This window comes from Corvus kubaryi, unplaced genomic scaffold (assembly GCF_017639235.1).
Source record: "Corvus kubaryi isolate FWS band 111438036 unplaced genomic scaffold, C.kubaryi_AGA036_p1.0 37382, whole genome shotgun sequence".
Taxonomy (NCBI): Eukaryota; Metazoa; Chordata; class Aves; order Passeriformes; family Corvidae; genus Corvus; species Corvus kubaryi.
This window is the reverse complement of record NW_024581124.1, coordinates 7,548,964-7,572,611: the sequence shown is the minus strand read 5'-3', so window position 1 is coordinate 7,572,611 and position 23,648 is coordinate 7,548,964. Positions and strand designations below refer to the sequence as shown.

At 42.3% G+C, this 23,648-nt stretch overlaps 1 protein-coding gene across 1 annotated transcript in view; it reads left to right on the top strand.

The window, feature by feature from the left end:
- The window catches only part of TMEM132D (transmembrane protein 132D), a 207,199-nt gene that overhangs the window by 80,832 nt on the left and 102,719 nt on the right, over positions 1-23,648 (top strand). The window contains exon 3 of the mRNA XM_042034985.1: positions 2,416-2,562. Within this exon, the coding sequence (XP_041890919.1) occupies positions 2,416-2,562 (147 nt within the window). The remainder of the gene's footprint in view (positions 1-2,415; positions 2,563-23,648) is intronic.

Below are 23,648 nucleotides of genomic sequence, written 5' to 3'. Positions count from 1 at the left end.
GGATAAAGTGAATGTCAAGGATAAACTCAGCTTGTCCTGCTGGTTTCGTGTCCGTTTTCCTGCCTTGCCTCCTCAGCCTGGCATTTAAAGGAATACAGACAGAAGACATGAGGATGGTATCAGCTATGTGTCTGTGCTCACACACTTATTTTACTATGGTTTTTAGAGCTTTTTAACTTACGAGTGAGAACTTCCTTCAATTTTCAGTGTGTATCTGTTTGCTGAGCAGTGCTGAGACCCTGCACAGCTTTTCAGTTGCAGTACAGCCATTGCAGGTGTGCCAGCTGAGCAAGGTGTAGACCCTGCTGTGGTCTAAGGCTGCTTTTCCTGGACTCCATGCCAGTTTTGTTAATAAAATGTATAAAAGCATAGCTGCTGTGTAGTCAACACAATCCATTGTTACAAAGCTGAGGGGCCAAGCTGGCAGCAGGAGCATCAGGCTGTGGGAAATGAAAGCAGCCCCTTGCTCATAGCTGGGGGTGCTGGAGATCAGCTCAGCTCCATCCAGGCTGGGGCTTTTCAGTCCATCAGCTCAGTCCCCCAAATCCCACAGTGACACCTTCAACTACAGCAGCTGTGTTAGAGCTCCAGGGGTGGGGATGAGTTTCTGAATCACAGCCAGATTAATGCACAGGGCCTGAGCCACCCAAATCTCCCTGGGGAGAGGGGATAATTTTTCTGTCACTGGCCTCACCTGATGCCCAGCAGTTTTCCTTCCTTGGGGTGGAGCAGGAAGGCAGGACCAGGTGCTGGACACTAGGAACAGCTGAAGACGTGTGCTGAGAAATGTTTCCTCCAGATTGTGTGGCCTTCTCCTACCTCCCTCTCTGAGACATCAGGAGTGTAGTTTAATTTCCACTCTCCTTTGACCACTGATCTCTTGTCCTGAGGGATGTCTGCTTGAGCAGCAGCAACTGCACCTGCTTAAAATTCATTTTGTGAAATTAGCATAGGAGAACTTGCACAAAAATTGGCAGCCTTCGTGTATTTATTCTTCCAGGTGTGCCAAGGAAATTGCAGCCACTGCTATTGAGTTAGTGGTAAAAGAAATGAGATATAATCCTTTTTGTTCAAGACAGTTGAAGGAATCCTTTGGCTTTCATTCTGAAAACATCTGTGTGGATCTTGTCCTTCAAAGATTTCCTGAGCAATTTCATGCGGGGGCAGAGCTGACAGTGCTGGTTTCACTGCTGTTTGCATCTCTGCGTGGCAGCAGCTGTTTAGACAAAAAGCTCACGGACCTTTTTGGGGTTTCTGCCCGGAATTGAGAACTTGCCATAGCACTGAATGGATTTTGTGTATGAGATTTTAAGCAAATATAATTAAACTGTCATTTCCTGACACCTCATGCACGAGGCTTGACCACAATGGATTTCTTGTAAACACGTTCAGGAACCAGAAGTTAACACCAGGGACTCCTAATTCAGTAATTTGGCCAACATTATATTTTACATTTATACCTGTGGGGTCATTCTGTAGTGCCCTGAGGTACATGTTTACTTCGAGAGAGACAATTAAAGAAGGCAACACCTGGTAAGAGGAATCGAAACAGATACTTGAAAGTGTCTCTCTCCCTCTCCCCATATTAAAGTCCCTCTTCTCCACTTCTGGTTAGTAACTTCCAGTTTTTATTCTGGTGATTCTTTTAACATGCAAACCCAGAAGTATTATGCTGGCACATGAGAACTAGAAAGTACCTCTCAGTAGGAACCAGTCCAGTTTGCCATATACTCTTCCTGTTGTTTAACCTTACACATGGAAACAGAGCAACAGAGAAATCAGTTGCTTTAGGAAAAATAAGAATTTTTAAAACTAAGTATTTTTAAGTTCAGAGCTGACAGGACAATTAAACCCAACAGTATCAAAAGAAAATGTTGTGGACTCAGAAAGATGATGAAAATTGGAGCAAAGATAAGGAATGTCATCTTTGAGTAACCCAAAGATGGGGGAGAAAAAGAGTAGATTTTTCTTGTAATGAGGCCTAGCAATGGCTTCTCGCTCCAGGTATAAGCCCCAGCACCAACCTGACTTCTTTTTCAACAAAAATGGTACTTTCTGCTCCAATACAATAACTTGTAGCCAGGAGAGAGCCTTAACATGCCCAGTGGTGCCCTCAGTGTGGCTAATGGAAGAGCAGCAGTGAGGAGCCTGCTCCAGAACATACCTACCCTGCAATTTAACCATGGCTAAAGCTGTAATTAACACTAGTTCAATCAGATTTCTATCTTGATATTATTTCTTCAAAATATGGAAGTCTTAATTATTTCTCTCACCTCCTTTCCTTGTCCTGCTGTTGAGCTCTTAATGAGCGGTGGCATTTTCTGTGGGCCATAATGAGAACTTGATGAAGAAATAAGGACTAGATTGAGCTGACATTTCCTATCTAATTGGTGAAATATCTCCTTGTTCTCCCAGGGCGAAGGTGAAGAAAGGTGTGAACGTTTTCAGCGTCAGAGCCAGCAGCCCCTACTTGTGGGACATCAGAGAGAGCGTGGATTACACCGGGAAATCCGCACCCGCTGTAGTCGTTTGCCAGAGGAAATCTGCTGCCTCTGAGAACAGGTAGGTCACGTCCAGCAGCCTTGCTTTTCATGACTGATGGGTGTTGGTCCTTTCCAAATATTTTGCCATGATTTTAATACATTTTCCTATGGTGCACAAGGAAATGCTTCTGGAAAAGCTGTGGCTTTGTTTTGTACTGCGTCGCTCAGCCCACCACACAAATGCTACTCAGTCCTAGTGCTCAAAGGAAGTAAAAACTAGCAGGAAATATTGTTGTCACAAATTATTTAAAAGAACTTGTTTCATATCTTAGAATTTGAGTGTGGCTAGTTTAATTTTTTTCAAATTATTTGATGTCAGACATTATAGCAGGGGGTCATTATAGGGCTGTTTGTGGTGGGGTTTTTTTGGTTCGGTTTATTAATTTTACTTGGGCTTCTCTTGGTGGGTTGGGTCTTTTCCCTTCATTTGTTTGGGTTTTTCTTTCCTTCTTTTTGTTTTGGTCTTTCGTGACTTGTTGATGATGATGTTGTTGGTGAGATTTTTATGAATTTTAAATCTGCAGAAGGAAAAAGATTTTCTATTTTCCATTCCCATTCTGCAACATTGACATGTCTTAAAATGCCTTCATCTAGCAGGTGGATGTTCCTATTTTAATCACAACTCTTTGGTTTAATGAATACATTTTTATATAATTTGTTGCTTTTTGTTCACTGCTTATGGAACTGCAAGTCAAGTGCACGGTTACAAGGACCTGACTGTGTTTGCTCTGTGGTTGGCATTGCTGTTAGAAAACTTCCTGTGTTACATGTGTGATTCACTTGTGAAATTTTACAAAATCTCATAGGTTTTTGGGGATTTATTATGTGGTTTATAATATTTAAGTAAATATCCTCTGCACCTAATAATTAGGAAGTTTCATCTCTTTGCAATCTGCACGTATGGAAAAAAGGAGGAAGGGAGGAACTTCCCTTGGTAATCATGGCAGGAATCACTTTCTCCATCTTGTAACTCAGATTCTGCACAATCCCTTTGCTGTAGTATCCTGAATTTTCTTGATTAAAGCATATATTGTTGTATACCTGAGTGAATGTTGTTGGCCAAAGAAGAAACGTGTGTGTGTGCCAAGGTGGGAGCTTCCTTCTGCCAAGCACTGTCTGTCAGATTCCTTAAAATCCCCGTCCAAAGCTACTGGAAGAAAGTATGAATATTTTCATTGACTGACATGGGCATTGGATCAAAATCAAAGATTATTTCAGCGGTGAGTTTTCCATCACACTTTATCTTGCTGGGCCCATGGAGTGCATTTGCCTGATTTCTCTTCCTCAGAAGGAAAATACAAAGCAGCCTCGTGGGGGAATTGAATCTTGGCAACTTAACTCCCCTTCACTATTCATCATTCAGTAGCAAACCTTTAAAATGACCCCTGGTACACAAAAAAATAAATTATTGTGTTGTGGTTCATGCAGTTGTTGTGGATTCTGTGTACTTGCACATGCTGAGTATAAACACTGCATGATGTTTATTAAAAGAAATATGAGCTCATACACAGATTGTCCTGGAAAGGAAACCCAGTGAGGACAAGGTGTGTGTGCAACTGTCCTGTAACTTCTGGTTTGATTTGTTCCATCAAGTTCCCAGCTGAGATTTTGTAGTTCTCTCACTTTTGAGAGCTTCTTCCTCACTCTTTGTAAACACGAGCAAAATATTTGCAATGCATTACCCAGTCTATTGTTTTCCTCATTAAATTTAGTCCCATCTGTTTAGCTGTGCATTTTAAGAAGCAAGATGAAGCATTATATGGGCAAAGAGAGTGTAGTGTGCTCTGCAGTTTTTGGGAAATAATTTTATCCTTATCTAGACGTGCTTGATGTCACCAAATAGGCACACTGGGTAACAGGTAAATATTGATGTCCCTTACCAAATTTTTTGCCTCCATAGTTATTTAGAAATTATACAAACTCTGTGTTTGCATATTCTTTAATTTCTCCTAAAACCAGAGGTCTGATCACATGGATGCAAAGGTGGCAGTGTTAATTAACTGCACATTCAGTACCTTTGTGTTCCTGATAGTTTTACATGGATCAGAAAATAGTGTTAATAAAGCTAACTCAGTGTGACAAGTGTAATTTCACGGATTTAGGAGGCACTTGTGCAAGTGACAAACCGGAGCAGAATGCCAGAGCATTTCCTTATCGGGGTTTGAAATATATCCGTCATTTTGTTTGGAGAGGTTCTGGCACCGGGAGCTTATCGTAAAAGGATTAACATATAAATATTATCACAGCCAGCAGGGTGTTTTCAGATGAATATTAACAGCAAATATTATGATTCTGTCTGAGAATAACTAATTAAGCCCATCTGTCAAATATAATTTGAAGTTCTCGTGCCTTGCTTATTATGGGCTTGCGACAGTGTTCCAGATTAATGGTGAAGCAATTAGAAAGTTCTCCCCAATTCTTCTGATTTCATTCTCAGGCAATAATAATTCCGTAACACTCTAAATCCTGACCCAGGAGATTATTAGTTGGGTTTACTGCTTGTAGCATCTGCACAGCACTGCTGTTCCTCCCTGTGAAGCATCGATCTTCCACCCCTTTCTTGGCAAGTAGGTGACCAAAGAAGCAAAGAGAAAATAGTGTGGTGGGAATTAAACACTGATCAGAAGTGTGACTTGGGAACCCTTCAAACACCGACTGAATTGGGGGATGCATCCTGATCTGTGCCATCCTTTACTTACGTCTTTTGGAAGTTGGCTGATTTTATTTTCCTTAATTCCTCGGGTGATGAGGTGAATGGAATAGGAAGGGGAGATTAAGGAGTGCAGCATTTCCGTGTTTTCTTGGGTTAGTGCTGTTTCTCACTGTACCTGAAATGGGGCCTCTCTGCTGTGCTAGGGATGACTGAGAAGAGGAAGACCAGGATTCCTGCCTCTTCTTCCCCTGTGGGTGCTGTTGCACTGGAAGTGTGCCAGGTGGGATGGGCCTGGGAAATTGCTGGGGTGGCTGAAGATGGAGATTTATTGGATGTTCCTCATCTGCAGAACACGATTGATAGCACTTCCCTCTGTCCATAGCTGCTGTGGAGACATTAGGCAAGATGTTCTGATGTGACACTAATGGGTGTCGTGATCCTCTTACAATATTTTATTCGTGTTTATATTTTTGGGTATAAATGTTTGTTATACCCACTCTATTACTGTTCTCTGTGCTTGTGGCAGGGATGAAGCCATTGATTCAATCAAATGCAAAATGATTATAGACAAAGCTTGGCTGTCTTTGAGTAGAACCTTAATGACCATTTCCTGCCTTATCTCCAAATCTGTTTCAATTATATAACGGATAAGCTTTGCTCAGCAATTTTCTTTCCCTTTTTCTGGAAGTGTAACAAGGACAGCACTTGTTTTGATACTTTTCAGTTCTGCAGCACTGAAGGAGTTGCTGGTTTGTGCTGCCTGAAAGCAGATACTGCTATCAGAGAAACTGATTTTCAGTCGGAACTACAAGTGACTAAATCGGTCTGTGAGGATGTGGACACAGTGAGAGGCAGTAACAGGATTTTCTAAGCTATATCCTTCATTTTTTCCTGCATGTCTCATTTGTTCATGGTACTGTATTTCAGTGCTTAATTTTCTTAACACTTTTATAATTGAAGAAATTAACTTGATATTAAATAATAACAGGGGACAGGAAAATGCATGGCAACATTGCCTTTGAATTTCCTACACAGTATTTTCTTTCTATTGCATTTATGCCCTTGTCCTTAGTGCCCTGCTTCTCTCATTTTCAAATGCAGTTATTTAACATTTCGCTTTCATGTTGTAAGTGCAGTGAGCTGTTGCCTCATTCTCTTACTTGTTGCCCATGCTAGTACATTTGATGGACTCTCAAGAGTGCTGTAGTCCTAAAACACTTCTGAAGCCAACAAGAGCAACAAATTTAACATAAATAACAGCCTAATGGCCACAATAATTACACTCTGTCTCTTGCTGGTGTTCATCCAAATGCTTCAGAGAAGTTGTTTAATGTTTTAGATCACCATTAATTTTTTTTCCCTTGCTCCCATGTACTCACGTGCCATTGTCACCTAGAAATGTGTTATTGCTTGGAAAGAAAAAATTCTACTCAATTAGACAAAAAATTGCATGGTGTAGCAAAAAATTCCCGTGTATTTTGTCACATGGCATCCTGTGGGAATCACGGGAACTTCACCTTGTCATGATGAGATAAAAGCAAGAAAGAGATTGCAGAAATCAGACTTTCAGGTGGGGTATGTTCAAGAGGGATGTTTTCAGAGCTGGGCAGGCCCAGGGGGTGAAGGGCTGGGCTGGGCTGGATGTTTGGGGATTTTGGTGGCAACCTAATACGTTCTTTGTTTATGTGAATTCTGAGCAAAAAAGATTTCTCCTGTTCATTTTTTAATCCTGGTTTTATTATTGAGGGAAACAGGAGGGAAGGGAGAAAGGGGACACTTTCATGTGGTTCCAAAACTGCTTTCTGAGAATAATTATTCAGCCCTAAAAATTGTCTGTTCACTCAGCATTGTTGGTGCTGATGTAATTTGTTAAGGTATCTATGGTAGGGCAGATAAAATATGTTAATTTAATTTGAAATAGGAGAGTTTAACTCCATTTGTACTTCTGAGACATGTGGGTAATGATCAGCTGTAAACATGTTTACCCTGGGTACTTTCAGAGTTTCATATCGTGTACAGTTTGGGTTTTTCTGTTTCCTTCCTGTGTTATTTGAAAGCTCCAGGCTTCCAAGAGTTTATATATTGTGATGATGTGAAAGTACTGAACATCTCAGAAGTCATGTTTACATTTCTCTGTTTGAAGGCAATTAGTCACAAACTTCTATTTCTCATTTTAAAGCTTAAATGTGCCCTCAGAGAGAGAACCCCCTGAGATGTTGAGGCAAAATAAATTTGTGTGAACCAAGCCTCAGTGCATTATTTTACACACTGACCCACTTTTTCCAGTTTTTTAAAAAGAAAACTATTTCATTTAGCAAGAAATGCAGACTGTTTCTGTAAATCATTCTACTCAGGGCTGAAAAAATATTTATGGTTATCATCTTGAATCAAATCAAAACGAAAGAGATGAAATAATAACCAATTATTAGATAAAGGCATTATTAGCCAACTTTTCCACCTTTTTGTTTAAGGCTCATTCATTTAAAAACAAAAATTGCAGAAAGCACTTCAAAGGCATGGAGATGGCCTTTGGCATCTTAGAGGGGGCCTCCTCTCTGACACTCATATGAAGGAGACAACACAGGGAATTTCAGCTGTCATTGCAAAGATGATTCCCTTTAATCTCAGCTGAATTTTGGGTTCTCCTTAGAGAGCAAGGCTATTCCTGTTCCTTTGGTTTTGAGCAAGATGCTGCTGAAAGTGGGAAAGGTGACAATTAGCGCTGTCTTTTGAAGCAGGTAAAAGAAATAAATTCCCTCATTCAGGGATTATCCTTTTGAAATACTAATGTATCACTTCCATGGTGCCCCAAAGTCTGCAGATTTCCTGGGACTGGGATTCTTGGAGCCGAGTTGGGATCACTGTCGGAGTTGTGCTGGCTCACCACACACCCCAGGGAGAGCTGGAGCTACCAACTATCAGCTCTCATTGCACGTGTGGGAATAATGACATCATTTATGAGCAAATACAGTCAACTGATAAAGATGTTGTGTGCATTTCAGAGGGGTTTGCAGTAGGTCTTGTTTATCTTGGTCATTCTTACGCTTGGCTGTGCTTTGGTGACAGTCTGTTCCAGGTGGACATAAGCCCAGGGAATAATGACAGACAGTGGTGGCTGCAGACTGGTGTCCTCAGGGCCCAGCTGGTCTCAGGCCAGTGGCCATTCCCTGGCTGTCCACCATCTCCAGCACAGCTCTGGAGTCCTCCTCTGTACATCCAGAAATGCTGGGAGGAAATTCTGTATCCTGTGCAATGCCACAGCTGAAGACAACCTGGAAAAATGTTTCTTAATGCGAGTTGGACCCGTTCCATGTTCCCATATGCCAGCATCAGGGTAACCTCTCCCAGCTCAGCCAGCTGTGGCCTCAGGGCACAGCTTTGAACAGAAGGAATTCTGGCTGCAGGAAGTGTGCTTGTAAGGAGGGATGGATTTCATTTCCTGGCCTAGTTAATCTGAGAGCATGTTATCCCCTTTGTATTTTTGGATTAAATCTTACTGGCTTTTATTTAATGTATAAAAATCATCATGGAAAGCAGGGATCCATGGGTACTTCATCTATGGGGTTCCCAAATGATACAAAAATTGAACATATAACAGGTACTCAATATTCCCTTGTTCATGAGCTCAGCTAGGGATTCAAGGAAAGGTGTGCTGGCTTCACCAGCAGTTACTGTGACAGCTCAGAGGTGGAGGGAGCTGCGGATGAAGCTGAGAAGTCCTGGGAGGAATTCTGATGCTTCCTGTGCTCACATAATGAGGGACCATTTTCTAAGGCTCGCATGGGAGTAGTCAGAGTTTCATTTTTGGCATTTCAAGAGGTTCTCAAGACACAAAGCTGCCTGTGATGTGCGGCTAATGAGGCTTGTTCTTTTTGAGTCATGCACACGGTACCGTGGATAAAATGAGGTTCTGTAGCACAATGCTCAGCATGGCTTTGCTAAAAGGAGTTGTCAAGGGAGCCTTCTGAAGGTACTGCGGCTCTTCAGTTAATTGATCTGCAAACAATAAATAATGCTAGGGGCTTAATCCCCTTTCATTGAGAGTTCTTGGCATGAAGAGCTGGGAATCAAATAATTTGAGGGAAACAACCTGAGGCAAAGTAGTCTGCTGACAAAAGTCACTTGCAGAAAAGGCAGATAATTCATGGATGGGCTGGGAATTTTGTCCTCTCTCCTTGGGTGATGTGCAGGTGTTCTGTGGGTGTTTCTGTCACCTCCCCTGTACAGCAGAGGCCCTTCTTTCTGTCTGGTGTTGAAGGAGCTAAAGGATATTTCCAATAGTCTGGATAACCTCATTCATATTTAGTGTCTGTATTTTTACCCTGGTGTTACCCAGTGTAATAAACATAATTTTAGACTTGAGAAGGAATGATTTCTCTTAGGAACCTTCAGGATTCATCATCGTTATGCTTGCTCTGTGTTTGTGGTACTTAGCACTGTAGTTCTCAAACCTTTAGTAGCCCAGAGGCTCAAAATAACAATTCCAGTGGGACAAAACCAGTTTGCTTTCTATTACGAAAGAGACAGCAAGTGAGTAATCTCCTGTCTATTAAAAATCTTATATTAAATGCAAAAGTGTGTCTTGTGAAAATATCTCTAATGATGCTGTTGATTTTTTTTTCCCTTGGAGGAAATCTTGTAAGAAGTGATACTAATTACTGAGAGAGTTGGAAAGTTGAGTGGATGACTTAGAATATGAGCTGAGGCTAAAAATATGACTGTTGCTGTTGAGACATGGGAATTCCCATGTTTTGGATGAAAAAAATCATTAAATCTGTCACATCTAAATCAACACACAACAAAGTGTGGGCCAGAAGGTTAATGGAATTATGTAACACAGTCTGGCATCCGTGTAAATCGTAAAACCAATCCTAAATAAATTCCAACTGCAAGTACAAGGCTGAAGTTCACTGGGCATTTGCATTATTTTATGGCTACAACTCTTACTGTATAGATACGTCAATGGCACAGTTCTCTGGAATTGCTAGTGTGTCTTAGATCTCTTTTTGAAGTTCCTGTTGGCTTCCGTGCCAGTAAAAGGTTTTTATGTTGGGATAATAGGATTCCTGGTCTTTGTGGGTGTCACTGATTCTGACATAGACATGTCTGTGTGTAAAAACTGGGAACAGGACAGAGATCTGGGCTGTAGGATTCCATGCAGAGCTGTCTGCGTGTTCCCTGGATATTTTGGGCTCCATGAAAGGAGTGTGTAATGTGATTCATTCCTCCCCCTGAGGAGTGTCTCAGGGCACCAAGCAGTGCCTCCACTTCTACCAACACACTCCAGCTTGGCAAATGTTTTCCAGCCCAAGGTGTAGTCTGGAGTATAAATCTGTAGTGTTATCTGGAGCTGATGTAATGTGCAACACACATTGCATTTGCATCTCTGTTAGAGTCTGGAGCTCTCCGTTTGAAATCCATCCTCATTGTGTAAATTATGAATCATGTGCTCTGTGTACGGTAGTGTGACACCAGATCTGAGCAGAGCAATGCACAGAAAAAGTGTTACATAAGAGCTTAGACAAAAGTACATTTTAGAGTGCGTAGGAGTGGGGATCCAGGCTGTATCTATGGATAGATAGAGCCAGGCAGGGAAGAGTGGCTTGTTGGATGAGTCTCTGGAAAAGCACAGGAGCCACTGCAGCGTGCGTTCCCTTTTGTTACTCGGGAACTCTGAGAGTTCTTCGTGTCAGAAGTAAAAATATGGTTTTGTATTAGGTGTACCTGGAAATTTGAGTATCTGCCAGGTCTGCTGTTGTGCCTGTGATGTGAGCCTGGCCTGGGCAGGATGTGAAGTCACAATCCTTGAGAACGTGGTGCCCTGGCACAGGATGTACCCGCTGCTGGCTCCGTATCCAGGATGACCCCAACCAGACCCCGTGGCTGTGGTGTCTCTGTGGCTGGAATTCACTGTCAGGGTGGGAGTTGAGGGATCACCTGCACTTACGCAAATGTGCTAATGTTATTCTCAGTTCCAGGGATTACCTGAAGCTAATATTCAAATGTGCAATTAGCCGAACGGATGGCTACTGTCTCCAGCCATTCTTGAGATAAATTTTCCCTGGCATATTGCAGGAATGCCTGCCTGCTTTTTTCTCAGCTTTAGCTGAAATACTTGAAAATACCTTCAATGTTGACAAGATACTGTCTTTCTTAGAGGTCTTTGTTTACTGGAAGCTTTCTTAAATCCCAGTTTTGTGAGCTTCAGCATGGAGTCAGTGGAACAGGATAGCTCTGCAATGCCTGCTGCTGAGAGTGAGACCGTGCTGCTTCCATCTATTCCTTACATGGCTTTTCTAAACCAACTGTGAAATCAGTCCCAAGGCAGCTGTTCCTGCTACTTCTGTAACTCCTGTTTCAGCTCCACCTTAATGCACCAGCACCTCCACAGGCTGGTTTGTAGCAGCAGTGGCAAGGTGTGCTCTTACCCCTTACTGAAGGCTGTTACACCAAGAACAGCCTGTGTGGCACAGAGTGGTGCCACGTGGAGATAAATGGGCCACCGTAACTGTGCCACAGAGCCACACACTCCTTCAGCAAGTCCTTGGTCACAGGATGAGCAGAATCCTTGAAATTAGGACTGTCTGGTACAGGACCTTTCACTGTGAGCTCGTGAAGTGCTGAGTGGAGCTTCTTCATTTTCAGTTTATTAGACTCTTCGTTTAATCTCATATTAGAGAGAAAATAATTAGCTTGACTAATTTTCAATCCAATTAATCTATTCCTGAGTGGCAAATATTGTACCTGGAAACAGATCGATTATGAAGTGTTTCCTCTGAGGTGCATTTTCCTGTTAATTGTTGAAGCAATTAATTTTCTTACAGACACATGCAGGTCTTTGTGTGAGGTAATGAAGGCAAGGAAAACACAGGCCTGGAAGAGAACCAAAGATTACTATTGAAAATTGACACAGGATTAATAAATACCATGTGTGTACAGTGCATTATCTGTGTTGTCCCTACGTTATGCACTTGTCAACATGCAGAGCGGAGAAGCTTTCAGAAGTTGCAGAAATCAGGACATGTTGGAATTAATCTTTGATGCATATTCATTAGGAGCTGTCTTACAAGAACACACAGCACTCATTCCACAGGACATGGGCACAGAGGAGTTTGGCAGACGAGCTCTGACAAGTCTGGATATGACGCGTGTTTCAAAATAACGTCTCCCTCCTGTCCTGAGATCCACAGTTCTGAAAAATTTGGGTAGATTTTTATAGGGAAGACAAAGTTCTGGTTTGCATTTTGGATGCAAAATCCAAAATTTATCCAAACTTGTGTCCCTTGCCAGTCTTTGAGTCCTTGCTTGGAAGCATAAGAAACTTCATAATGTTCTTCTATTTTTGAATGTTGATTTCCAATTCTAAACATCTTTTAATGTAAACAGACAGTGCTGTTCTCCTAAATTCTACTGTACATGGCAAAATGGCTGCAATTTAACTCGGTTTTCCCAAAAGCCAGGTACACCTCTGACATGAAAATTTATATCTTTATTTTATAGCTTCATTTTTTTGCCAAGTTCTCAACTACTGAACAGAGGATGGTGCGACAAATAATTCGGAATGGTCTTAATTATTTTTGTAGCTTTCAAACCCCCATGCTACATTCCCATGCTCTCACCAATATCTCTGTTTTATGTGAGAGATGCATTTACACATTCAGGGCCTACCTGTTGTCTGTGCTGAAATTCTCTTTGAGTTCTGATCGAATGAATTGGGTTTGATTTTATGCACATTCAATACCGAGAATGCTGGGGAAGAGAAGGGGGTTGTGTTTGTGTTCTACATTTGTTTTCTATATTTTAGTAAGATAAACTTCTGACTAAGTCCTTAAGAGTCTCAAAGAGAATTACAATGTCTTGATGAAAAATTACTATTTGTTCAAAAAATCAAGACTTTGTTCTCATAAGCGACATGAAAATAAATCTTGTTTGCAGTGGCTCTCAGCAGCAAATGATCAGGAATTTAGCTGTCTCCAGAGTTTTGGGATAAATGACAGTTTTAGAACTGCAGCCTTACGATCAAATCTCTGAGATGGTGGGGATCAGCAGTTGTTTTGTAAAAGCTGTATTTTTGCTCTTTATTTTAGGTTTCTGGTTTTGGCACTCTCATCATTCTTATGTAATTCTCCGGGAAAATATCTCTTGTTCAGTGGTTTAAGGGATTAATCTTGTTTATGAAAAGAAGTGCTGCTTCTGCTTCTTGAATAAACCACAAATAAAGATTTTACTCTTCAATTATAATCATGACTTGTAAACACACCCAGAAGTCCTAATGAACAGCTAATGATAATCCAGGTGCTTCCATCAGAAGCACAAACTGCAGAGTTTAATTGTATGGAAATGCACAATTATCAGACAGGTGAAAACAGCCCTTAGGTAGGAGAATTACTGTCAAGCACAGCCCTGTGTCTGTAGATCTGCTGGCCAGCTGGGGTGAAGATGATGCTCTCATCCCCCTTTCACCTGAGAGACTGAATATTTAATTTTCCGTAACAAAAAAAAATGCAAGAAATGGAAGTTTTTAACGTGGAAAAGGAAGAGTTGTGCCAGGGGCAAAGTAGAGAAGGCAAATATTTAGATGAAGTCTACAAGGAAAAGCAGGATGTATATTTATGAAGATCCTTACAAGGCAAACACAGGAAGGAGTAAATGACAGCGCTTCGTTTGTACCCCCAACCTTGTTTTAGTGTTTTAATAAATGCACTCGTTAGGTTGGTCTGTAAATGCTGCTGGCAGTGGGTGGTAGAGCTGAAGGGTCCCTCTGGCTGTTAACGCTGGTTTGCTGCTTGCCCAGGGTGCCGGGTCTGGGGCAGTGGGGCTGTGCAGGGGTTGCCTCTCCCTCTCTCAGGTTCCCTTTCAGCTGGGCTCAGTTCCTGGGATGGGGCAGGGCTGTCTGGCTGTGTCCGAGCTTTGTGGGGTCAGGTTTGGGTGATGTGTGCCAGGCACTGCCCGGGAGGAGGGGAATTTAGGGAATTCTGCTCCCCATGGCACAGCAGGGAGTTGGTGATGCTGGGGCAGGTGGCCAGGCCAGTGTCGCCAGGGCCAGGGCCAGCGCAGGCAGGGCTCCTGGCCATCTGTGGGCTCTGCTCCTCCCCTGAAGCCACAAAGGCTGGCAGGACCTGTCTGCTGCCTCTCTGAAATCAGGTCCCAGCGCCAGTGTGGCCCCAGGGAGGGGTAGCCAGGGCTGTTTTAAACTGGCACCTCCCAAGGAACAAGCAGTGTCAGCATTGTTGTTTAAACATCTGGCTGTGGGGCGACATTCCTAAATACCATTTTTCATGGCAAGCTCGAAGTCCCTCAGGGGCTATGGTTTTTCAGAGCATAAATCTGTATTTAGATCCATCAGAAAAGGAGCATTTTTGGTCTGTGCCTGTGCAAAAATCTCTGTTCTAAAATTAGAAAGTCAATTTGTCTGTTAAGGTAGGGGAAGAAGCAGCTCTACATGCCCTCTGAAATTAGCAATGAAACAAGCTGAATTGAATCATCTATAGCTTTACACCTTCAGGGCAGTGGCTGCAACCAAGACACACAATATTTCTCCAGGCTGTCACAGTTATTCTACAAGAAAAGGAAGAGGGGGAGCAGAGAGTTGCTTTAGTCTGATCTCTAAATGAAATAACCAGCTGAACTTTTAAAATCATCCAGAAGATTAAAGGACACTTCAAACAGTGTGGTGTGTCAATTTATTCTGCTGAATATCTCTTCCTTAATTGTCACAAAACTAAGGCATTAAAGTTAACAGAGTCATGTGCTCTGTTAAAAGGTGCTGTTATTTAGAGGAAGGTGTTACTGGAGAAGAGAAATGCAGAGGCAAGTCTTTCATGTAGTATAGACCTAGGGGAAAAAAAAGAAAGAAGGCAACGATTTTAATGCATTTGATTTTCTATGGATAGTACTTGGAAAGGATTTAACATTATTGTGGGTATGCAAGGATCTGTATCTCTTTGTCATAGGGAAGCGAGGGTCACTGCAGAGGTGTTAACTAGATGGGAAGGCACTGACTGACCATAAGCAGCTTGAATCCCCACAGTCTTCTGCAGAACCTTGAGCTTAGAGACGTGAGGATTTGGGAAACTCCAGAATCTTTCACGGATAAAATGAGATGTAGTTGTAAAGAACTGCCCACAGCTTTTGCTGCTTCCCCCCTGCCTGCCCCTCCCCAAAGGCCTGGGTCCAGATATGAAAGAAATTAGTGCAGCAGCATATCAGGCCTTAAGAATGATTTCCATGACTAATAATTCAAATTAAGTTACGTACATGTATGTGTTATTAGGTGATTGCAATTTAAATGTATTCTAGATTAAATTCACCTGAAATCTGTGTCGTGTGAGCCACATCTCAAAGAATGTGCATAAAGATGTCAAGTCAATTTCTCAAGCTTTTTTCTCCTAAAATATGACATTTTTTTCCCTCTAGCTACGTTAGGTCTTAATTTACATATTGTTTCTGCGTTCTGTGGATATTACTTTCTTTTTTGTTTATACATCAACAATATTCATGCTTTCTATTTTTAACATTATAATATTCCTCCTATTTTAGAGAGGTGTCAACAGGCAAGTGGATACATTCAAGTGGTGTAGTGTGTTGTGCAGATCTCTCACTAATAATAGGTGTAGGATGTTTTATTTCAAAGGAAAGAACTTATGCTTATTTCTGTCATAAATACAGCCAGCAGTACTACACATGTGCTAACTCAAGAACGCATTTGTCATTTTTAATGAAGGAAATAAAGCGAGTAACTGTAGGTAGGTCAATTTTTCATTAATTTCGTTGGGTTTTTTTCTTCGGAGAAAAAAGGAGATTTTAGCCAGGTTTTGTGAGAAAATGAGTCTCATGCTGCCTGTGCATGTGTGCCTTGGATTTGACAGCAGCACAGCTGACTCAGAGATGGTTATTTCTTAAATGTGTCATGAAAATACACAGAGTAGAGGAAAAACATAATAGAGAGTCTCCAGGCAGCTGAATTCTTATCAATAGGCAATTATGGAAAAATCTTAAATAAGAGCTTGTAGGTTCTTGGACACAAGAGCCAATCAAGCATGAGACAGAGTTCTGTAGGAAAGTGCCTTTTTCTTGCTCCATCCTCATGGAGCTGCTTCTTTTCCATGCTTAAATAATTGCCAGAAAAGCTTGGCTCTGTAGTGCAGACCTGGCTTTGGTGTGTAATTATCAACACGTGGAACTGGGAATAAGCTGAAAGCCGCGTTCTGGAAGCCAGGTGTAAAAGTTCCCTTTCACTGGAATGCAGAGAGGCATTTCCAGTGCCTTTCTCCCCTGCTCTGTGCCAGTCCAGGTGTGGTTGGGGGGCTGTGTCCCCCCTGGAGGAGAACACGACTGCTGTGGTCTGATGCTGCCAGTCCCAAGGGCTGGACCTACCTGTGCTGAACCAGGAGCTGCAGCTGCACGCTGAACTGGGTAACCTCTGACTGCTCTGTGCAGCTGCCCTTTATGTCTTCTCCTTTCCATGAACTGGATTATTTATCAGTGCATGGCTCCTGGTAGCACACTGAGCACTGGGAAGGCACGCCTTGCTACCTTTACTTGACTCCCAAATCTAAAGCAGCAGCTCTCTCAAGAGGGAAGTGTCTTAGCAGGGAAAATGGAAGTCGAAATCTTCAAGGTTAAAAAGTTCTGTCTAACCTTTCATACTATTGCTCAGAAGAATTATTTTTTAAGGTTAGTAAACCACGTGCATTCACCTCATACGGCTATTTCCCTCCCCAAACAAATTGCTTTTATTGTCAAAACTACAAATTTGGGCATTGTGATCAATACCATTGTTTTATGAGCTGTCAGGAAAGGGACTTGAAGATGCAGCTTTGCTTGATTGTGTAGAAATAAAGATTGATCAGCCCTGTTGCTGCTTCTGTACAGATCCTGGGCTGATTCACATACAGTGTACCAAGCACAGCACCATCCCCTCGTTCCTCTTCAAAATCACATAGTCGATAGCTTTTCCTCTGTGCTTCTCTGCAAGCACTTGAAAGTACAACCCCAATTAATATCTTGCGAAGGGCAGAGAGGAGGAACATGTTTTGGTGTTGGGGGGTCTTTCCCTCATAGGAAAGTGGGATTTTAATTCCAAACTTTTCCTGGTTCATTGCACAAAAGGTACTGAGCCAAGACTGTTTGCCAAGACTCTTTCATGTTTTCTGTTACTGTTTTTTAAATGGAGGCAGGGAAGAGAAGAGTGCAGGAAGAGAACAAGGGGCTGCTGGCCTCAGCAGCTGCTGAATCTGGAGGGGCACTGAGGGACTGCAGCGTCACGCACTGCTCCAAAGGGAAATGAAATCTTCTGTAGACTGGTGTCAGAGTTTGCTGAATATAATTATTTCCAGCGGAAAAAAGGGGTATTGGCTGAGGTATTTTCATTGTCTATATTCATTTACCAAAACAAGTATTGCTGTATTTATAGCACTACAGGTGACTTAACAGACTTGTGCACGGTGCAGGTTGTGCAGTGTCCTCAAGCTGCACCTTAGTTAGACCCTAAGTAAGTCAGGAATTGCATTCCTCAGCTGCAGGTTTGTAAGCAGGTACGAGGCTTTTCCTACCCATGTCTGCCCTCAGCTGAATTACAGCGGTGCCTGTTGAGAGGGGAGCACCTTCCCTCCCTTCCTGCTTCTGCTTTGTCTGGCGGGGAGCTGGTTTAGGCTTCAAAGTGCCAGAAGACAACACTGCCAAAATATTGTGTTGGGTCCCCAGAATGGCTCATGACCATCCCAGGTGAGTGCCAGAGCAGAGCAGCAGCTGCAGGAGGAGGAGAGGGCGCAGGGATCGCTGTGAATCCATGGGGCCACCAGCACCATCCCATGGGTGTGACCTCAGCCAAGGGATGACACATTCTTGGTTTGGGTTTTCACATAAAGAGTGGGGACAGTAATAATGTCTGGATCCTGAGACTGGGGGATAATATTCAGCGTTGCATGCTTAGTGCCTATAAAAGCTTTTGAAAATCTTGGATAGAAGGCTTATAAAACAAATACAGAGATACAGTGGGCAAGTTCTGTGGCAAGTCTGATAGTCCTGCCTTTACTGAAGAGTTTGGTTCCACTGTATCTTTCCCTTAGGTGTGTAACTTTGCTTTTGTAGTCTTACCAGGAGGCCCTGTACTTAGCTCTCCCTGTTCAAGGTTCACTGCCCCATAATCCCCCTGAAACGGAGTGGAAAGCCCATGAAAATTTCCCTGCATTTGCACTCAAGTGACATATGGCCATGGTGTTAATTAAAAAAAAAAGTGATGGTCCTGTAGTCTCCATGGAGACTGAGCATGCTGAAAGAGGTGGGAGTATAAAATATTTTCAATTTTAGGTTGAAAAGCAGAGATCAAAAGTTGTTCTGGTTAAAATGCTGGTGGATGTCAACATGCCCAGTTGAATGATAAGGCATTTTGCACAAATGCTTTGCGAAATGTTTTGCAAATGAGATTTAAAGCAGGTTTCCTGGAGTATTTTTTAGTGGGTTTCTGGAATAGATCTGGATGTGTATTGTCTGTGCCTTTGTCAAATTCCTACCAGGATGCATCAGCCAGGAAGGGTAATACCCATCCTGGCAACAAGGAATCCTTGTTTTGCAAGTTAGCATTCAAATTCTTTTAGAGGATCATAAAAACTAAATGAAAGAAGACCCAGCAGAAATGGAGACATTCCATGCGATTAAGATGTCTGGCTGTCAAGCCAATAAAAAAAAGCTTTCCCAAGCTTGCTTTGGGGAGGAGAGAATAAGAAAACTCCACATAAAGTATTCAGTAAAATGAGCTAACAGGCTTGGGTTTGTTGGTAGCTGGTACATTTGGTTCAGTGCTGTTCTTCAGTCATTTGGAGAGCAGGACAGCATTGCTGAGGAAGTGTTACAGGGGGGAAAAAATCACCTTCGTGGTTAAATGCAGAATGGACAGCAGGAAAGGATGCATTTTGTGGCTTTTTGTTCCCAGGTGACTGTAGAAATAGCATTGCTGACATCCAAAACCCCGGCTTTGTGAGCTCCATGACTGAAAAACCGCTCGTTTGATGGGCTGCATCTTAAATAATCGTGTTCAGAGTGGGACTGACAGGTAAATGGACAGACAATTTGCCTCTGTAAGATGATTTCCATGGGGAAGACAGTTAAAAAAAAGCAGAACTGGCAATTCTGGCTATTTGCACAAAGAGTGCAAATCTGGCTATTCTTGGTGCTTTTGCTGAGGAAAGTTTATGGAGTCCTCAGTGGCTGATAGTGGACAATACTTGTTTATTTTAATCTTTTATATCTATGGATCTGTTGCTAAAAGCCAAGGATGTCTATAGGTTAGCAGACTAAGAGGGAGGAGGAAAAAAAGAGCAGCAGAATTGAGAGAGGAAGGCAGATGAGAGGTTTGTGCAGCCAATTCCTCCTGTTATTGGTGTCCCTTGCTGCCTTCAGAGTCCTCATTTACTGAGCAAACACAGGGGCAGTTGGGTATAAAGGCTTGTGCTTTCTGGGGCTGAATGTGAATTTTCTAGAACGAGGATTATGGGCTTGAATCTTATTATTTTGGAATGGAGTTTCTCCAGTGATACAACCATAACAAGATTTCTTTATTAAAGTACTTTTTGAGCATTATTAAAAGAAAAGTTAAAAAGAAAAAGGTACTGCCCTCTTTCTCACTTTGGATCACAGCTGAACAAATACATCATTTGGGGAAGAAACAAAGGGAAAAACCACACATGAAATGCAAAAATACGTTCAGTACCACTGTCTGCCTTGAAATTGGCTTCCTCTGTCCATAAACAGATGGAGAAGGTCTGAAACAAAGGAAAAACATTACCTAACAAAAATGGTTGGTGCTTGTTACCTGGACAGAGTGTTTAAGTGAAGGCAATCCTAATTTAGGCAAATAGATGAGAGGTTGGCTTGCAACATAAGGAAATATGAATTTTAACAAATTATGGCTCTTGAGTTTTGTTTTAGGAAATGTGGTAATGCTGAAATGAAAGGGCATTTTATGCTATAGGTGCTGGCACCACCAAAGATACAGATGGTTTTGGTAGCTGCGAATGTGTCTCAGCAGCCAGTGCAGAGTTGTTCTCGTCGTGTTCTGTGTGGGAAACTCAGCTAATGCCCTGCTTTGCCCTGCTTGGTACTTTTGTTCCCTGGAGTCAAACCAGCAAATGATTCCCTGAGCTTCTTCATTTGCAGGAATAATTTAGGAACAGGAATTTTTGTGTGTCATGGATCCCATTCTGTATTTCTCCGACCCTGTAATAGACTGACATCAAATTATGGCTTAAATTTAGGCGCCATGTTATGCAAGCAGCACTTTGGACAGTAATTCTTTATTTCTCAGAGGCTGAAAAATTACACCTGTTTTTTAACAGCTTTTGATTTGTTAGCATATTTATATTGAATCTGTTTATTCTTCCCTAACTCCATTTAATAGAAATTAGACCTGTAATTAATTTAATAATAGCGCCTGGGTCAAATTAGTTATTTCCTGCCACTTCTCAGTTAATAGGAATTAAGATATTTAATTCTGAAGACTATTGTGTATGCAGAAATTTTCCATTTCAAAAAGAATAATTAGCAGTATTGTTAAATTAACTGGGTTTATCTTTGGTCAGCTTTACATTCCAGAATGACTGAGGAAACAGAATAGTTTAAATGTTTTCTCTGCTGTTCAGTTCTGGCATGGCACATGTAAAGTCCTTGGATCAATGCTAGTGCAGTCACTTTGATTTTTGTGCTTAGCCTGACTTGGAAATGGAAACTGCTTCTGGCGTGCACCTGGAAAAATGTGTGTGCCCAGCTCCTGGGGTGGCTTTCATCATACAGCCAGTTCTTACTGACTTAATTGAAATGTTAACTGTTGGTGCGTGTGGGGCACATTCACATGGAATGTACTCTTACAGCTGAAAACCTCTGCTAGTTCGATTCTTCTTTAAAGTTCTGATTTCAGAATAGGAAAATGTTGTTCCTCTCCTCCCAAAACCCAACTAAACCCTTTTTGTCTGTGTAGTTCAGGCACAAAGCTCTTAAAAAATACTCGACTCTCAAAAAAAGTTCACTTGTAACATTTATTTTTTTGCCCAGGCTCTGAGTGGCTGTTTAATTTTATTTAAAGGACAGTGTGAATCGCCTCTGGTGCTTAATTTAGAATTTATACAATTTCCCACTTCCCTTAGATAAATCCCAGTGAAGGAAACATCTTTTTTGTGTAAAGAAAGTTGTGATTTCCACCCCATTTAAAGTCATGTTTTATTTAGACCATTCTATTTCCTCTTCTCTTGGGGCAGTATCTGAATTCCTTGTCAGGTCATTAACTGTATTAGATGCATTAGATAAAAACATTTGAACATTTTTTGGTCAGAGAAACAACATTTCCTCAATTAATCCTGTGTACACGTTCTCAGTGGGAGCTTTGTGCTCTTTTCCTGCCTGTCCAAAATTGCAGGAGCTTTTGCAAGGTCTTAATGGAAATGTGCTGCTGAAGTGGGTGCTGAAGTGGGCACGTCCCTCTGCGTGCTGGAAGCTCTTCAGGGGTTCTGATGGTAAATTCTCCGCATTTTCCTCCTCACTCTCCGGTTTAGAGAGGTCAGCACTGAATGAGCCACAAGAAAATACCATTTTGTGAGAGGGTATGGAAAGCATGTTGTGCCTGAATGTGATGCTCCCATCCCTTGGGCACCGAGTTCGCTCCCAGCGCAGCCCTCTCCCGGAGGCCACCAATAGCAGCTCCTTGCCCGAGGGCTGACAGAGCTCCATGGGAGGAACTAAAAGGCCGTGGAAAATGGCTCAAATGCATGCCAGGCAGCACAGCCAAGCAGTGTCTTCAGTTTGGGGGCTGGTAGCATGTTTATCCAGCTGCAGCCGAATTTGGGGTTCTTTGGGGACAGTGGAAGAGGAGGAGCAGTGGAGCTGTCACTGCGTTGGTTGCTGTGAACAAAGAGTAAGATTTTATAAGAGCTGAGATGCTGCTTTTTTATCCCTTCTCCCCCAGCTGTGCCCTGCAGCTTGCTGCCTGAAAGCAGCAGTGGTTCTGTGTAAAAACTGAGTACGAACCCGTGCCCGGTGCTCTGGCACATGCGTGGCACGCAGGAATCCACACGCTGTGGGTTGTGAGATGCTTTAGCTGACACCAGGGAAAAGCTGTCAATACACAAATTAAACAGCCACGATGAAAGTGTGGGGGAGGAGTAGCCAGCAGTGCACTGGCAACGTGGAAAATGACAGCAGTGACCTCTTTCTTGGAAATGGGCACTCGTTCATTGCTCACACCTGAAGGGAAATTTGAAACTTGCTTTGACTGGTTGTTACATTCCTATTGATTTTACAGTTTTCCATACAATTAACAGATAAGGTGCTTTTCTACCTCCATTCAGGATGTTATTTATCCTCCCTAGACAAGGGTTATTACATGCTGCCTCTTTTTCAGGCAAAATCCAATAAATTTTCTGATGTCTGCTGTAAAACTGGGGTAAACGGATAGTGCAGAGGAGTCATCCGTCATGATTCCTCCTCAGTGTCTTGCAGGAAATGAGTAGCTGGGAAGAATATACCAAGGCTGAAGGATGGCATTTCCTTCTTTTAGCTCGACCTCAAGGAACCCAGCCTCAAATAAAGGAGTTTATATGAAATTCTCCACTTATTTCTCTCTGCCCCTGTTGTTTTGTTTTGAAGAAATTGAAAGCCTCACAAGCTTTCTGAGGTTTCTGTTGTTCTTTTGAAATGTTTTATGGATCTTTGGCTGGCAAAACATATCGCTTCAGTTAGCACTGGCACCATTTGTTTCGTTGCACTTCATTAGCATGCACATACTTAGGCTGCTCTTGATTGCTCTTGCTGCCACACCGGAGGAGGGGGATCAGTCAGCGGAACCAAAATCCATCTTTGGGCAATAGATAAAACCGTGGTAACGTTAAAGAAAGAGGAGTGATTGCTCTTCACAGAGCATCCCAGACTGGTGTGGTTAGCCAAGGAGAGAGACCTTGTTATGAGACAGCTCATACGTGAGTTTTAGAAGTGTGGGTTTGCATAATGACTATCCTGCAAGGTTCACATCTTGGCAACCTACCTCTGTAAGGCTGCCCCAGAGCATGAGTTCTGTCCCTTCCCTAGCTCCTGAGTCGCTGAAGTATTTCAGTTTAACTGATGTAGGATTTGGACACTGGCTTGAAATTTAGCAACGATATTTTCTTGACGCATTTATTGAAAATGAATTCACTGGATGGGCAGCCTTGGAGCATGGGAGTAATGTGGGCTCTTACAGGAAACGTTGCAAAGATATTCTAGGGTGAGTAGGGGGTTTTGGATGCATCAAATTTGAATCTTTCAAATTAAAAACTGAACTGACATCTGATTGTCAAAAATGCTTGAATAGTGTCGGGATGGTGGTGAGGGGAGGAGTGGAAGGCTCAGGCCCGTGTGCCCAGTCAGGCAGGTACATTATTGGTTTCATTAGCAATCCTGACCAAGTGCAATTGAAATCTTTCTCCCTT